The 17,289-nt window shown below is 38.5% G+C and overlaps 1 protein-coding gene and 1 long non-coding RNA gene across 2 annotated transcripts in view; one reads left to right on the top strand and one right to left on the bottom strand.

Annotated features, from left to right (window-relative positions):
* b4galnt3b (beta-1,4-N-acetyl-galactosaminyl transferase 3b) overlaps positions 1–14,828 on the bottom strand; it is a 196,392-nt gene extending 181,564 nt beyond the window's left edge. The window contains exon 1 of the mRNA XM_039760655.1: positions 14,527–14,828. Coding sequence (XP_039616589.1) covers positions 14,527–14,653 — 127 coding nt within the window. The 5' untranslated portion in view covers positions 14,654–14,828. The remainder of the gene's footprint in view (positions 1–14,526) is intronic.
* Positions 14,829–15,069: 241 nt separating this feature from the next.
* The window catches only part of LOC120533735, an 89,824-nt gene continuing 87,604 nt past the window's right edge, over positions 15,070–17,289 (top strand). Inside the window, exon 1 of the long non-coding RNA XR_005634612.1 lies at positions 15,070–15,206. This is a non-coding gene — a long non-coding RNA (uncharacterized LOC120533735). The remainder of the gene's footprint in view (positions 15,207–17,289) is intronic.

Genomic DNA, 17,289 nt, shown 5'->3' with positions numbered 1-17,289 from the left:
GACAAGACACAATCTAATGCATTTCTGGATGCATTACAGATACCACAAATAGGTACTCTCAGTGCAGAGGAATTGGATAAACCTTTGGCACTATCAGAATTACTAGATGCTATAAAGTCACTTCAGAATGGGAAAGCAGCAGGCCCTGATGGCTACCCTGTCAAATTTTATAAGAAATTCTCCATTCAACTAGCTCCCCTTTTATTAGCAACATTCACTGAAGCTAGAGACAATAAAATTCTACCTCAAACTTTTTGCCAAGCATTAATCACAGCCTTTCCTATACAAAATAAGGACTTATTACAATGTGCATCATACAGACCAATTTCACTTCTGAATAATGATGTTAAGAAACTCACCAAAGTCCTAGCTAGAAGGATGGAGAAAGTGCTGCCTTCAATATCACAAGATCAAACTGGATTTATTAAAGGCTGACACTTAGCTTCCAATCTTCATACGCCCGTTTAACGTAATAAATTCACCCGCAAAGTAAACCGCCCCAGAGATGATTAAATCGTTGGATGCAGAAAAAGCATTTGATATGATTGAATGGAACTACGTTTTCACTACATTGGAGAGATTTGGGTTTGGCACGAACATTTGTGCATGGATCAAACTACTGTATACCAATCCAATAACCTCAGTTATTTGGAGTTCAAACCATCCACATATCCAAAGCGCAAGCCTACAAAGACCTAAGGCAGAAGGTGGCATAGCTCTACCTAATTTTCAATTGTATTACTGGGCAACAAATATACAAACTATAAAAACCTGGACATGGACACAAACACAGGCTAGGTCCGCAATAGAAATAAAATCCTGCAGTACTTCTTTATATTCCTTGCTTTGTGCCCCAATATATGCAAGTTTTCGCCAATATACTAACAACCCAATTGTGCTTCACCCACTTAGAGAAGCTTTTATCTGTGGCACCGCTGCACGAGAACCACCTTTTTCCACCCTTACAAACACATGCAGTTTCTCATATCTGGAAAACATTTGGGATTAAATCACTTAGAGATCTGTACATAGACAATGTATTTGCATCCTACGAACAATTACATTCCAAATTTAACACATTTCTTTCACTACATTCAAATTAGAAACTTTGTTAAACAGAACCTGCCCAATTTTTCTCACCTCCTACCTCCCTCTATTCTGGAAAAATATTGCTCAGTTTTGAGAACTCAGACAGCATTTCTGCAATATATAAAACCATTTTACAGTCCCTCCTTTTCAAAGATCCAAGAGGACAGTGGGAAAAGGATGTCTCACTCAATATCTCAGAAAAGGAGTGGAAAGTAGCAATGCAGAGAATTCACTCGAACTCCATATGTGCAAAGCATACAATTGCTCAACTCAAAATTATATATCAAGCACATCTGTCTCGTTTAAAATTGTCCAAAATGTTTCCAGGGCAAGATCCAACCTGTGAACACTGCAATCAAGTTCTAGCCTCACTGGGTCACATGTTTTGGACCTGCACCAAATTAACATAGTTCTGGACCAAAAATTTTAAATGCCTTTCAGACAGCCTTGGTGTCACAATCCCTCCTAATCCATTAACATCTGTGTTTAGTGTACTCCCCGATGGGCTTAACGTGGAGAAGGAGAAACAAACTAATTGCCTTTACATCACTATTGGCATTTGGCACGTAGACTTATCTTGCTCAACTGGAAGAATTCTAACACTCCTCTTTTAAGTCATTGGGTAACTGATGTTATATAGTATTTGAAATTGCAAAAAAAACAAAACAAATTCTCACTCAGAGGATCTGTGCAGAACTTTTTCAAAACCTGGCAGCAGGATCTAATCAACATTTTAGAATAAGCTTTTAAAGCACTGAGGAAGCCGATTCTCTCCCCATTTCTTTTTCTTCTCCATTTATCTTTATTCACTTATTAATTCATCTATTTACTTACTTTCAGTAGCTTTAAGTTTTACTCTGCTGGCTGTGCATAGTAATATATGAAGCTCATGCCATGGTAGGATAACTAGCATCTTTAACTCTGAAATACTAAACATTCCAATTCAGAAGACCCCCTTTTTTATTAAAAATGCATTAAGGATTATAAAATTATATTTCCTTTCACATCTCAATGTTATTGCTTGCCTGAAGATTTACTATATAAATAGTGTATTCCTTATACAATATCAAACTGATCTAATTTTGAAACTATAAGAAATATATTCCTACCTAAGGCGCATTACTGGAACAGTAGTACTCTAAGTGCACTATACATAAATAAGAAATCTGCTGTTAATTACTTTTTAGTCATTTATAGCTTACTTATCAAACCAATGAACTACCCAACCAAAGGGAAAATATAAAGATTATCAAATCACTAATCCTTTTAACATCTAAAATAAATAATAGAATAATAAAAGAAACAGGAGGAAATTTGAACAAGCTTTGTCAACATCAATCCTGTCTTTTCAGGATATGGCTCTACCCAGTGTTACCAACCAGAAATTTCACAACCATCATCATTTACACGGGAGATTATGCCCAGATGGAGACCACAAACAAGTCACTCTGTAAATATTTTCATACTGATATGTTAAAGGATTTAAAAATATGAAAGTGAAAGAAGCAAAGGAATTTAGGCTCGAGTTATTATGCAAGTCTAGCTCTAAAACATTACAGCTTAAAGTAAACACTTTTCAGATAAGGGAACCAAATTCAGACAAATCTGAATTTGAAAAAGTAAAATCAATACATTTTAATCAAACAGTAAAAAATGTAATTCATACAGAGAAACTACAGCCTGGTGCAGATGTGAACAATATATGGGGCAAGAGAATTACCCAACAGTGACTATAATGGACTCTAATAATCAAGTACTCTACCGTAAAAGCAATGGTTTATGGTTACTCATCTATATATCAAATTTTGATTATGCTTTTCAGATAATCCCTAGAGCTCTGATACTTCAAATTGTATGAAGCCATAATGACATCTTTCTCCCTAAAAGTAAAACAAAAAAAAAACGTAACTAAACTGACATATAAAAAAAGAAAATGTTAAACACATGCTTTTTGAGTTCTAATTTGTTGCTTCATGATTTCCTTCACTTTGTCTTTACTTTTCAGTTGAGGATAGTCTTGAAGACCAACTTCCCTCTTTTGACATGTCTACTTCATTATATTTACCAGACCCTGGGTGTATACACCCTTGACTTGTACAAAAGATAATTTAATAAGCAGAATCTACCCCTGCTGCTGTCTCATATACTGTGTGCATAGTGTGAAAGATTTTCTTTTGCCTTCATTTCTGACCATCACATCCACATTGGATGTTTGTTACTTACAAGTAAATGACAGAGTATAAAATCCAAAAGCTTAATCATGTACAGTAAGTAATGAGGCAGCAAAGTTAAAACTGAATTCCTAGAAAAGTGCTAAAGTGAAATTAAAAACCAAAATCATATTGTATCTGTAATGGAATTACAAACTATAACACTCTATTTCCCCACAGGTTAAAGGTAATTTCATATTTGCACTCCACCTTGGGCTGTAACTGTCCCTGTTTTAACCCACCTACTAGCTCAGAGTGGACAGGTATGAATGCATGCTGGCTTATATGAAAGCAAATGTTCTCACTTCAAAGCAATAAGCATCTACCACTGAAATTCAAAAAGGTGATGAAGTCAATAAATTACATAGTATGCACTTAAGAATGAACACTACAGTTTTGTACACCAGAATTTCAAAATGACTCCAGTTTGTTTTCCTCCTTGTTTGTCCATTTGGAAAACAAAATTAGATGATAAATGTAAACAGAGAAATTAAACTGCACATAGAGCCAAGTCCCAAAGAAAAGGTTATGAATTTATTACCTTGATAACTACAGCAAATAGGGTGAGCCATATGAAGCACATTACAGTTATGAGTGGAATTACAGAGATTTAATATGAACGTTATTTTAAATGCAAGTAAAATTGATGGGCGATATCTGAATTCAAAATATAACAATCTTCTACAACATGTTTTTACACTGGCCACCAGGCAGTTCATGTCTTTTGAAAGGATTTGGCTATGTACTTGCTGCCTGCACCAGCCTTGCTCAGTGCAGATTGTTAACTGTACAATTCTTCATCCCTTGTTCGCTCATATTATCAACTATCACCAGCATCATCTTCAATTTGAAACATGTACAGTACATTCACAAATACACTTTTAAAAGAAGCTTGCTATACTTTTACTGTCTATTATGGACCTTTACTGCTCCATCATCTCCACAAGTTTCAGTGTAATACTGGTATATAGCACAACAATGAACTCATTCTGTTAAAAGGAAGGCTTCACAGTTTACTCTCAACTTAGCTTTTCATAAATTAACAAAAAAACATGTGCAGGGCTTTAATGTTCAACAAAATTAATGAAAAACCTGTTAACATTAGATCTATTTTATTGTTATGAAAGGCTGCTTGCTTGTGTGAAGCAATGACTACAACTTCTCTATATTAAGCTTTGGATTACTTAAACTCTTTAATACCTATTGCTAGAACCCCATTCTTGAATCGGTATGGAAATTTTCTATTAAAAATGAACCAAATTATGGCATATTCCTGTGTGCTATTGCTACTAGTGAACTGGGTCAAGTTCTGATTGAGAGGTTTGTATGTAAAGTGCCATTAAGGAAAGGAAGACCCCAGAGGTTTGAAAGTATGGTACATACTGGTCTCAGTACTACCTGGTGAACATGGCAGTGGTGACATGTACATGTTATTCAAACAAGCAAATAAGAATTCACTGTACCACTGAAAAAATGTGAGGAGAAACAATACAGCAATCCAAACTTGAAATCCTGGCTAAATCAAGATGTGAACCTGTACTATATTCTTTAAATACAAATGTTCTGTATATTAGGAGATAAGAACATAAGAAATGCAAGGCCTTTCACAGTAACATGCCACTATCCCTATTGAACAAATAGTCTACAAATATTAGGTTATGTCAAGTCCTAAAGGTCCCAAAAAATAGTACAATATATTGCACTGCTTTATAACTTATTCCATGTATCTGTGCCATATGAAAAAGGGGGGATGGGGTTTGGTTGGGTGGAAGAGAGAAAAAAAAAAAAAGACACAGTTGTTGAAGGACTCATTTTCAAATACGACTTTCAAAAAACTTCTGGCAAGTCATTTCCTAATCTCTATTTCCTCATAACCAATTCCTCCTCCTCATGAAATAGGTCTAGTGCTGATACACAATTCCCATGTTTTTCCTGTAACCTGGGCACGAAGCTTCACACTATATTCCAGATGAGGCTTTGCAAATGTATCATGCTACATAGTTTAGCAATGACCTCCCTTCATATGTATTCTACACATATTATGTAATCCAACCAACTATTAGTATTTTTTATCATTTCAGTATACTGTTTAGACGTGAACGGGGAGGAGTGCACAATGAATCTTAAGTTCCTCATGAAATGTACTTTCAAGTTCTAGACCATACACTCCGCTATGTATTTATATATGTTTTCACAACCCATTTGTAAATGTTTTTGCCAGTCACATATCCTAGAAGTCACAAAACTATTTAAAAAAAAAAAAAAAATTACTTGTTCCAGCATCTCACAGTTTAGTGTAAACAGGTTGTGATAAAGAAAAACTATAAATTACTTACAGTTTATTTAACAATGAGTGACTGAGGTAAAGATATTGGCAAAAACATCTCAAAAAACTCAAAATAGAACACTCCTTCTTACTTCAAACAAAATAACAAATACTTCAATGTACCTTCAACACCCTCCACAGATCCCAGGTTGCACCACCTCAGAAAACAGCAAAGGCTTATCACTAATCACCTTTCAAACTCTAAATTCTAACTTCTCTGCCAGTTTGCTTTGGGGCAACAAGAAAGTATCACTGCCTTCTTGTTCGATTAGTAATGCTGAAAACATGAGCTTCCCATAGGGAAAATTCATGTGAACAGAACACCCTTCTAAGTGGCAGCTTCCAGTCAGGCAATTCTGATGTAACCCTGACCTCCTACCTATATGAAACAAAAATGCAATAACTACCCCAGTCAGAAAAGCAATTTAGTTGTCATGTTATATTTAAAGTGATGTAATATAAGTTTAACAGGCTTCTGTTGTTTTTATTATTTTAAAAATTGAGGCAATATTCAACTCCATTTTGTGTTAATCATACAGCAAATCAATAGCAACTTCAAGTTTCTCTCCAAACAGAACAATTGTAAAGTAGTCAATATCAAATGTTAACTCTGGAAATCCCCGGAGCATGTGAATATAGCATCACTTTGAAGGTTGAAGTGTGTCCTCAATGACATGTTAATTGATTCGCCTGTAATGACTACTAATTCCACCGAATTCTCGGGTATCATTTTGTATTGAAAAGGCTTCGTTGCTACACATAATGTACTTGCGGTCAGCCTGCATGACTGCCTCCAAGATGTTGTTTGCACAACGACAGAAATATGGTTGGCAACCTGATAGTACCACACATCATTTCTCTTTGTGTGAAAGACACATACACCCCCACTGTCCCACAGTAGTACCACTCCATAGCACTGTATCAACTTACCAGATCCACTGTGGTCCACGACAGGCACTGTTTACTCCATGCCTAATGTGGATATAGGGTTCCTTTGCCAATTTATTTTGCTCTTTCTTTATATGTTACAGTCTGTCTTTATCTCATCTGATACAAGTATGGAGCAACCTTTCTCCTGACAATACTTTGAAAGACAGGAACTCTGACAGAATATGGGGAAAAAAATGTTATTCTACAAATATGATGAAAATCAGTTTTGTGCAGTTGTATGCAAAAAAAAAAAATAAAAATAATATGTTTAGACTTAAGTTTTTCAGGACGATAATTGTTTAAAAAAAAAAAATGTACTTGGATGAGCCGGTTAAGTGTGCAGCATCACCTTGGTTATTCAGTTCCTTTCATATACAAAATGAGTTTAACTATAAAACCATTTATTAACCACTTCAACAACCAAATTGTTTAATTAATCAAGCATTTCTTTTAAAAAGTACCTTGCAAAGTGAATACTATAGTGAAATACTTTCAGTTGAAATCTGGCAGCTAAGTAGAGGACTTCAAGTCTTCACATAGCATTCACATTTAATATCAACAGTTGTTTGACCTTGTTGCCTCGTTAGTTAGTTGGTTAGGTAGGTCCTCCCATTCTCCTTGGAGCATCGGGCAGGAGGTGCTCTCCAATGGTCTCTTATCAGCTGCAGCAAGTTCAGCTTCATCCAGCAGTTAGTTGATAGTTTTCAGGTTCCCCCAGTAAAATGCCAGGTGGTACATGGCCTGCCTAGTTTTCATGTCCTCCTTGGTGGTATCCAGCACATGGTAAACTTTGGAATGTGTTGAGTAGGAAGACGTAGTATTTGTGCGTCTAAGCGAATCCTGTAAAGAGGTCTTCTACTGATCTGAGGAAACACTTGCTTTGGCACCACATCATTTGTAATATTCTCTCTGTATGAGAGTTTTCATTGAGGTCACTGCTGGTGAAAGAAATTAAGCTTGTGAGCAATCAGTTTAGGGTTCCTCCACATTTTGCTGGCACAGATAGCAGTTGGGATGACAATACAGTCAATTTTTTAATGCTGCACTAACAGACAAGGGATGACTAGACGTGGTGCCTAACTGTTATTTGCACCCTAAATTTACAGTTAACCCTCATGACCTTAGACTTGACCAAGCTGATGATTAAGCCGACCTTCCCTGCTTCACGTTCAAGGTTCGTGATCACAGCTTGTAGCGCTGGTTTAGTTAGTTATGGCCAATAGTATTATGTCACTGGCAAAAATCAAGATGTGTGAATTGCAAGTCCTTCGTTCATTGGACACCACCTTGTGTGTCTGTTATTGCCCACCTTATAAAGAAATCCATGACAAGTTGGAACAGAAATAATGAAAGAATGCAGCCTTATTGTATGCCGGTTTTAATGGCAAAAAAGTCAGGAAAATCATCCTCCGTCTTTACACAGCAACTGGAGTTGAAATATAAATTCCTGAAGATGCTGACATACTACATGGGTATGGGGATTCCATAGGATTGTACCACCTTCCAAACTGACACTTGGTGGACACTATCAAAGGCCTTCTTGAGATCAGTGAAATTCAGAACAAGTGGCTGCTGAAATTCAATACAATGTTCCATAAGGTAAAGATTGATTTGAGACCAGCACCCTGTGCAAAACCCAGCTTGTTTCTCTCACAGCAGCTAGTTCACAGCATCCTGCATGCATCACAAAAAGGACAATGCAGAAGATCTTGCTTGGAACAGAGAGTAATGTGATGCCTCAGCAATTATTACAATCAATTGTCTTTCATTGGGAGCTTAACTATCAGGCCCTTCCGCCAGTCACTGGGCACGTGTGGAGCCTGCCAACACTTGTTGGACAAATTGGCAAGCATAGTCATAAATTGTTATTGTTGCTTTGAGGATACCAAATGACATACCTAGAAATCACATGGAACGACAACTTCCCTATCACTTTTCACTATAGTTCCGCCACAAAAGTTTCACACATTTTATCAGCAAATCATTGTGATGCACACTACAATAAGAACTGGCACACTGTGCAGAATTAAAAAAAGGCCCATCAGACAACCTAGAGAAAACACAACTGCAACACTATAGAGAACATAATTGTACGCATGGTATTTCTGGTCAAGCGCTCATTGGTTGTTCTCTCTTGCACACACAGAAGCCACAGCCCTAAGACAAGCCGAGCAACCAAAAAAAAAAAACCCATAACAGTGTTGTTGCTGATTCACTGGAAACTGTCACATTATATGACTGCTGATCAAAGGAAAAGTGTCACGACTGCCTGATTTGCTAAGATTATGAAAATTAAGGAGTTCTTGAAGGCACTGACAAAAATCATACATTATTTAAACTTTCTACTACAGTTCAGGGTTTCAGAAGAAACGACTTAGTCTGGAGGCCCTGAACAATTAGCAAGAACCAACCTGAAATGGTTTGCCACTCCATTACTAGTCACACTCACATGCAAATCCATACTCACACATACCATGCCAAATTTAAAGCTTCCAATTGACGTCCCACATTTGGCATTTGGGCAAGGAAAAAAAATAAACCAGGAGAACAGTGCTCAGTTCACAAGTTGGGAGGCAGAAGTTCTAAATGGCTGTTCCACCATACCACAAATAAAATTGGAAGACTGAATTATAAATCGTTTCTTCATTTGAAATTATAAACAGCTTAAGTTGAACCTTAAGTAAAATGACAAACTAGCATAAAAAAAAAATAAAGTGCCACAAAATTTTCTTAAAAAAATGTAAGGAAGAGCAATGAAAATTAAGGAAACTAAATATTAGATAGATAGATACTTTATTAATCCCAAGGGAAATTCACATACTCCAGCAGCAGCATACTGATAAAGAACAATATCAAAGAGTGATAACAATGAAGGTATAACAAACAGACAATAACTTTGTATAATATTAACGTTTACAGGGGGTGGAATTGAAGAGTCGCATAGTGTGGGGGAGGAACGATCTCCTCAGTCTGTCAGTGGAGCAGGACAGTGACAGCAATCTGTCGCTGAAGCTGCTCCTCTATCTGGAGATAATCCTGTTCAGTGGATTTTCCATTATTGACAGGAGCCTGCTCAGTGCCAGTCACTCTGCCATGGATATCAAACTGTCCTGATCTGTGCCTACAATAAAGCCTGCCTTCCTCACCAGTTTGTCCAGGCGTGAGGCATCTCTCTTCTTTATGTTGCCTCCCCAGCACACCACCGCGTAGAAGAGGGCGCTCGCCACAACCGTCTGATAGAACATCTGCAGCATCTTATTGCAGATGTTGAAGGACGCCAGCCTTCTAAGGAAGTATAGTCGGCTCTGTCCTTTCTTGCACAGAGCATCAGTATTGGCAGTCCAGTCCAGTTTATCATCCAGCTGCACTCCCAGGTATTTATAGGTCTGCACCCTCTGCACACAGTCACCTCTGATGATCACGGGGTCCATGAGGGGCCTGGGCCTCCTAAAATCCACCACCAGCTCCTTGGTTTTGCTGGTGTTCACATGGTCTGCGTCACACCATTTAACAAAGTCCTTGATTAGCTTCCTATACCCCTCCTCCTGCACACTCCAGATGCAGCCCACGATAGCAGTGTCATCTGCAAACTTTTGCATGTAGCAGGACTCCAAGTTGTATTGGAAGTCCGATGTATATAGGCTGAACAGGACTGGAGAAAGTACAGTCCCCTGCAGCGCTCCGGTGTTGCTGACCACAATGTCAGACCTGCAGTTCTCGAGACGCACATTCTGAGGTCTGTCTGTAAGATAGTCCACGATCCATGCCACCAGGTATGAATCTAGTCCCATCTCTGTCAGCTTGTCCCTAAGGAGCAGAGGTTGGATGGTGTTGAAGGCGCTACAGACGTCCAGAAAAATAATTCTTACAGCACCACTGCCTCTGTCCAAGTGGGAGAGGGGTCGGTGTAGTATATAGATGATGGCATCCTCTGCTCCCACCTTCTCCTGGTATGTGAACTGCAGAGGGTCAAGGGTGTGGCGGACCTGTGGCTTCAGGTGGTGAAGCAGCAGCCGCTCCATGGTCTTCATCACATGTGACGTCAGAGCGACAGGCCGGAATTCATTCAGCTCAATAGGACGCGACACCTTTGGGACTGGGGCGATACAAGATACTTTCCAAAGCCTCAGGACTCTCACCTGTTCCACGCTCAGGTTGAAGATGTGCTGTTGAGGACTCCCCAGCTCCAACGCACAGGTCTTCAGTAGTCGTGGTGATACTCCATCTGGACCCGCTGCTTTGCTGGCACAAAGTCTCCTCAGCTCTCTGTTTACCTTGGCTGCTGTAATTGTGGGTTGGGAGAAACGCTTTCCTATGCTGGTATCAGCAGAAGGATGGGTGGAGGGTGCAGCACTCTGAGGTGAGAGTGCGTTAGGGTGGTCAAACCTGCTAAAGAGGTTGTTCATCTGGTTTGCCCTCTCCACGTCTCTCTCAATGGTGGCACCCCGCTTTAAGCTGCAGCCAATGATGATCTTCATCCCATCCCACACTTCCTTCATGCTGTTATTCTGTAACTTCTGCTCCAGCTTTCTCCTGTACTGCTCCTTCGCCGCCCTGAGCTGGACTCGGAGTTCCTTCTGCACGCGCTTGAACTCATGCTGATCACTGACTTTAAAAGCCCTTTTCTTCTGGTTCAAAAGGCCCTTGATGTCAGTTGTAATCCATGGCTTGTTGTTAGCATAGCAGCGTACTGTTCTTACTGGAACTACAATGTCCATACAGAAGTTGATGTAATCAGTAGTGCAGTCAACAACTTCCTCAATGTTCTCACTATATGCCTGCAGGATATCCCAGTCCGTAGTTCCAAAGCAGTTTCTCAGAGCCTGGTCTGCCTCAGGGAACCACTTCCTAACTGAGCGTGTGGTTGTAGGTAGCTCCTTCACTCTTGGTTTGTAGTGAGGCTGAAGCAGAACCAGGTTATGATCTTCTTTCCCAAGCGCAGGCAGCGGGGTGGTGCTGTATGTGTCTTTAACGTTTGCATACAGTAGATTCATAGTCCTATTTCCCCAGGTGTTACAATTCACATACTAGATATACATATCCACATACTAGACCACATATTAGATTTTATTGTGCCCTCTCTGGCAGCAGCTGCCAGTTAGTCTAAGTGGGTGCTTGAAATGAAAGGATAGTTATAATTGAACATAAAAGTGCAGAATAAATTACTACGATAAATAGTATTAGATAGTATTAAATGAAAATTTTAATCAGTTACTGTAGATGGTTCGTTTCTGCCCAGGATCAGTAGAATCAAAAATGTTTTCTTCTTTCTTACTGGAGAAATTTTGTAAACAGTTGTGTTTTTCAGTGTGGATCACTTACAATCCATTAGTCTTCTCTAGTTTCTTTTCTACTTTGTAAAGACAGAAATGGTAAGCCTGTGGCATTGGCAGTAGAGATGATCGCCAGGTTGCACAAGAAACTGGCTTGAGGGATAGATAATGAAGAAAAAAAAAAACACTATTTTTGACAGCAAAAGTTTACTAGGGTACCCATCAAGCCACACAGCTCAACCCAAAGCTAGAGCAAGACCTAAGGTTATGGAGTTCCACATTACCAGATTTAAGTAAAGCCAATGCCGTACTTGAGCTGGCCTTGAAGGTGGTCACATTGTACCTAACGCATACAGCTGGAAGCATCAAAAAATGAGCGCCCACACTATTTTTATTACAAACTCAGAAACATACAGAAATAGTCATGTTCTTAGGATCTTAACAAACAAACCAAAAGAATGATAGACTGTTGTGTAATAAAAGATACCACAACTAAAAAAATGATTTTTAACTTATTCATTATCAATCTGTTTGTTTCTTTTAAATTGAGAACAATTAAGGATGGGTGGAGCTGGAAACTATTCCATCAACATCAGTCACAAGGCAAAGCACAGCCCCAAACAGAGCATCTGTTCATGCACAAGTTATTTGATATTTATTCAGAAAACCAAAACTGTAAGGAATTTCCATCAGAAATCACACCTAATAGCAAGAAGAACTGGCCTCTAAATAAGAAACTGATTGGACAAAAACCAGCAAAATTTCCTCTTATGCACCAAATGCAGAGCACATTCACACATGCTGGCAACTACAAACTGACTTACATTCAGTCCAGAGCAGGAAAAAACCTTATACTAAGGCAGTTAGGGCAGACTTCAGTCCCTATGACCCTAGCAGACTCACATAAAATGGTGGATTAATGGATGTTGAAAAAGGAGAGAAAAAAAAAAACAACCACTATTATATAAAGGGAGATCAACATGAAATACTTAAGATCAGGCATGTTTAACCAATTTACTTGACAAAGTCATACAAGCTTTCTGATGTCTACCACCATATACTGTATAAACAAACATGCACTCTTAAAAATAAAAGGTGACTGAGTGGTTCTTCAGTGTTATCCCATAGGGGAACCAGTTTTGGTTTCCAAAAGAACCGTCCACATTGAAGGTTCCAGGAGAGAAAAAAAAAACTTTATATCTGCAACAGACTCCATAAATAGCCATGAAGATATGACAACAGATTTGTGAGAGCTCAATGCATTCCCGATTTTCACAGGACCCTTGCTGCATAAAATAGCATGGCCAAGTTCAGGTTTTCTTGATTTGCTCTATCCTGCTAGGTGGATTAATACACAGTAAAGATTTCAGTTTTATCCACATATTAGGATCCTTTTAAAAGGCCCAAAAGACACAGTTTGATATGCAAATAACCCTTTCCAGAATTAAATGGTGTTGTCAAGGAATGGTTTTAGGGGGAACCAATAAAGTGACATAAAAAAATGTATTTTTAAAAGTAGTGTAGATTTGCATAAACAGAATGTGTATCCAGTTCATACCGCATGTATACAAAACACAAATATTCTTTCATCTTTTTACAGTTTTACATTTCAGAAAAGACACTCTCCCACATACCATCCCTCAACCAATCCCCCTGCACGCAACCCCCTCAAGCGCTAATCGCAATGTTCACAGGGAAGTGCACCCCAATGACTCTGGGAATCGCAATTACATTGTTTACCACGCTTAGCTAAAATTTTCTCCAGATATGTAAAGTATCAAAATCTTGATTAAATCTTTAGCGATTACAGGTTTGGGCAGTGCAGGCTTTTTCTTTTATGTCAAAGTTAGCCTGTCGTGCGTTTCCAACTTCAGACGCTCAGTTTCAGTTTGCTTGTTGTCCTGAAATTCCCTCTGAGATGTTCACTCCGTCTCTCGCTCTCTTGGTTAACGAGCCTCCGCTAGATTCTGAGCACAAATATATTCCGCTGGGAAAAAGTAAATGATCAAACATCAAGTTACCCACTTCGATAATTGTAAGTATCGCAAAAAATAGTTTATATGTGACGTATAAACTGCTTGATTTTACGTCGAGACGGTAAAGCAGACTAAGTTTGTACAACGCGAACAGGAAGCGCTTGCTAAAAATCAAGGCAGAGGGATGCTCAGCAACAAAGCAAAGCGCGTTAGTGTTAAAACGAAGTAACAGGTGTTCTCTTGGAGAGGAGAGTACTGTACTCCTCGGTTAGGCGGTTCCTGAATCTCCCGATTCGCGTTCCTGGGTTAAAAGGGTTTTGAACTTTTGAAAGTAAATCAATCGTCGTCTGCAAATATTTAAAAAAGCGCAAATAACAATGAAATGAATGGGATGTATGGTAAAGACAAACTGGAATTTGCTCCAAACTGTAACCGGAGATAAAAATAAATAAACGCTAACATATATCGGAAAGTAAAATGTTTAAAATAACAACGGAAAAGAATCGAGACAACTTACCCCTAATGAATAAAAGAAACAATGCTATACGTGCCCCTACCAAAATAAGGAGTCGGTATCCCATATTTATATGCAAATTATATTTAAAAAAAAAAACAATTCTGGCCGACGGATGCAAATAAATTAAACATTTTAACACTCTTGATACAAGTATGCAGTCAGTACAAGTGATAACCTAATTTTAATGCACTTTTTTAACACTCACCGTGTTTTTGATGCCAGATATCCAGGGATATGAAATCCAGGTAAGCAAGTATTCCTAATGCCAGAATCCCAGATGCAACAATATATTTAACATTTTTTCGCATCATTTTCAGTGGAAAAAAATACATTTTCTTAAGCGTGATCTCCGTCTCAGCTTGCAATCCGTGAACTGCAGATTCCCTTTGGAGCGCTAGCTATCCCTATCCGCCACAAAATGTTCACAGATAAAAAGCCATTACGAACTGCAACTTTCTTCAGTTAAAAGAATGAGTGCATGTGCCCACACTTCCTTGCTCTTTTACTGATTCCCACACGCCCTGAAAAGTTAAATCGGTAAGCGCTTCATACCTCTTTAGGAGGCGGGGTTTCTTGTCTAGAACCACTTGGTGTATTTGGCGAGTTAACTCACGAAACAACGCGCAAGCGCAAAACGTTCGAGCCCCCAAGGGGAAATGAATGGGAGCTTATTTTCAACTCGTCGTTTTGCTAGATGCGGTTCGGACGAGTCGACATTACTCTGACGTCAGAGTCTCGTTGTCACTCGTATCGTTCTACTTCACTGACAGCTGCGCTCAAGCCCAGTGGCATTACCTCACAGGAAATATGGCAAATCCCAAATAGTGTTAAGTCTCGGCTTCAACGGAGTTTCTAAGGCGTCGGACGAGTACTTAGTCTTAACAGGTCAGTTGCAGTGTGTATGAGATCATGATACCGTACTAAAACGCTACTAGACTAGTAGTACTGTACTAGAATGGGATGATCCTCGGGTCTTAGTTTTGTTAATTTGAATGAACAACATAATTAAATCAGGGCTACGTTTAACTAATCCGCACACAGTCGTGTAAAGGCTTAGTGTTTATCGTATCCGCGCACAGATGAGGGGCTGATTGCTTTTTAACCAGTTGTTAAGTGTTGCCGCTATGCGTTCACCTGTTATGAATTGTATCGATGTCCAGTGGAATTCAGTGGCGCGGCTTTTGACTTTATCTCTTCGTGCTCGCGCAGCTTTGCGTGCCGTTTAGAGTTTTGATTTCACGCATGCTCTGTACCAAACGCCTTCTATCCGACGGTAATATGCACGCGCAGCCGCATTCTCTGCCATTTGCACCCACAACCCCTCATGGTTAAGTCTGTATTTTAAGCTGTCAGATAAGTGATGTCCAGTTTATGTTTACTGTCTATGAAATATGACAGTAAAGATTGTTAAAAACGTGTCGAAAAATGCAACTTTTCAGAAAATGTTAAATTTTAAGTTCAGCCAGGTAGGCAAGGGTAATATATTCTAAGACAATACCGTTAAATTATATTCTTGATCTAAATGTCATCGACAAAAAATATTGTAAAAATACAACAATAATATTAATAATAACATTAGTTCGTTTCTTGAACCCACGAAATCTGTGCAAAGACGATTAAAAGACCAAAATAAACCATTAGAAAAGTACTACTTATCTGTATTCTTGGTTAATTCCACTTAAACATTAACTCATAGTATTCAAAATCATTTTGAGATGAACCCAGAATATGCAGGCTTGAAAAGAAGAGCAGTCAAATAAAAAAATAAGACTGGATGACCAGCACCCTCCGAACCCCACCTCATCAATCCCCAAACCCCCACATCTACCTACTGTCCCCTTTTTTTTTTGCTATACATTGCCTTCAGTTCCTGTAAGTCTAATCATTTTACTCTGATGATGATTCCTGGTAGGAATCGAAAGCTTGGGAATAAAAATCTTTTTTAAGATAAGTGATTCCTTTGCTCCCTTTGTGGATTTCCAGCTACAAATATGCAAACCATATCACAGACCTTCACCTCTCTCTCTCTCTCTCTCTCTGTCTCTCTCTCTCTCTGTCTCTCTCTCTCTCTCTCTCTTATATATATATATATATATATATATATATATATATATAACTTGTAGGTGGTCTTCTATAGCAATCTCTTCTCTTCTGTGTCACTACACCCCTTCATGCTGGAGGCGCACATATTTCCCTAACTAGGATTGATAATTACATTGTCTAATATACATTTAAAAGCCCTGTAAAAGACTGTTTCCTATAGCACTTTCTCATTACTTCTTCTCCCTGTCATGTTATTCTATGAGGAAGACTAATTTCCAAAGTACACTCTTAAAATTAATGGCACTTTACTGGTTGTGTGGCTCGTTGTTAAAGCATTACTGAACAAAGAACAATTTCATTCTGTGAAGGTCTGCATATAAAATTGGTTCTTTGGCCTTTGGAAAAAGTTCCTACTATGTGGACAAAACATATCTTTAATGTATAGCAGCGTACCTAAAAAATTGTTATCTATTTATAGTATTTAAAAAAACTGTTATAATCTATTTGTGGATATTTATGGAACCTCTTGATTATCTAAATAAAGAAAGGTTCTTTCTGGAACCTTTATCTGGATGGTTCTTTTGGGACCCAAAAATAGTGCCCCCATGGCATCATTCTGAAGAACCACTATGGCACCTTTATTTTTAGGAGTATTGATGGCTATTTTAGTTTCCCTTTTAAATCATATACGCATTTGAAACTGGATGATTAAATTGCTAAACCTGTTTTCAAAAAGCTTTAGGAAGTATTTTGTTGCTCTTTCATTTATATCCAGGGGTTTTGTTAGGAATTGCAGATATCAGGGTGTTAGCCACATCTCTTCTTTTTTTTTTTAAACTCTGATCAAAAATCAAAGAGTGGGAGGATGTCCCCCTTGAAGTTTCTTGATTGTTTATCCAATATATTAAATTGAAGATTTGGGGGG

This window comes from Polypterus senegalus, chromosome 8 (assembly GCF_016835505.1).
Source record: "Polypterus senegalus isolate Bchr_013 chromosome 8, ASM1683550v1, whole genome shotgun sequence".
Taxonomy (NCBI): Eukaryota; Metazoa; Chordata; class Cladistia; order Polypteriformes; family Polypteridae; genus Polypterus; species Polypterus senegalus.
Note: the sequence above shows the minus strand (reverse complement) of the source record. Positions and strands in the feature narration are given on the sequence as shown.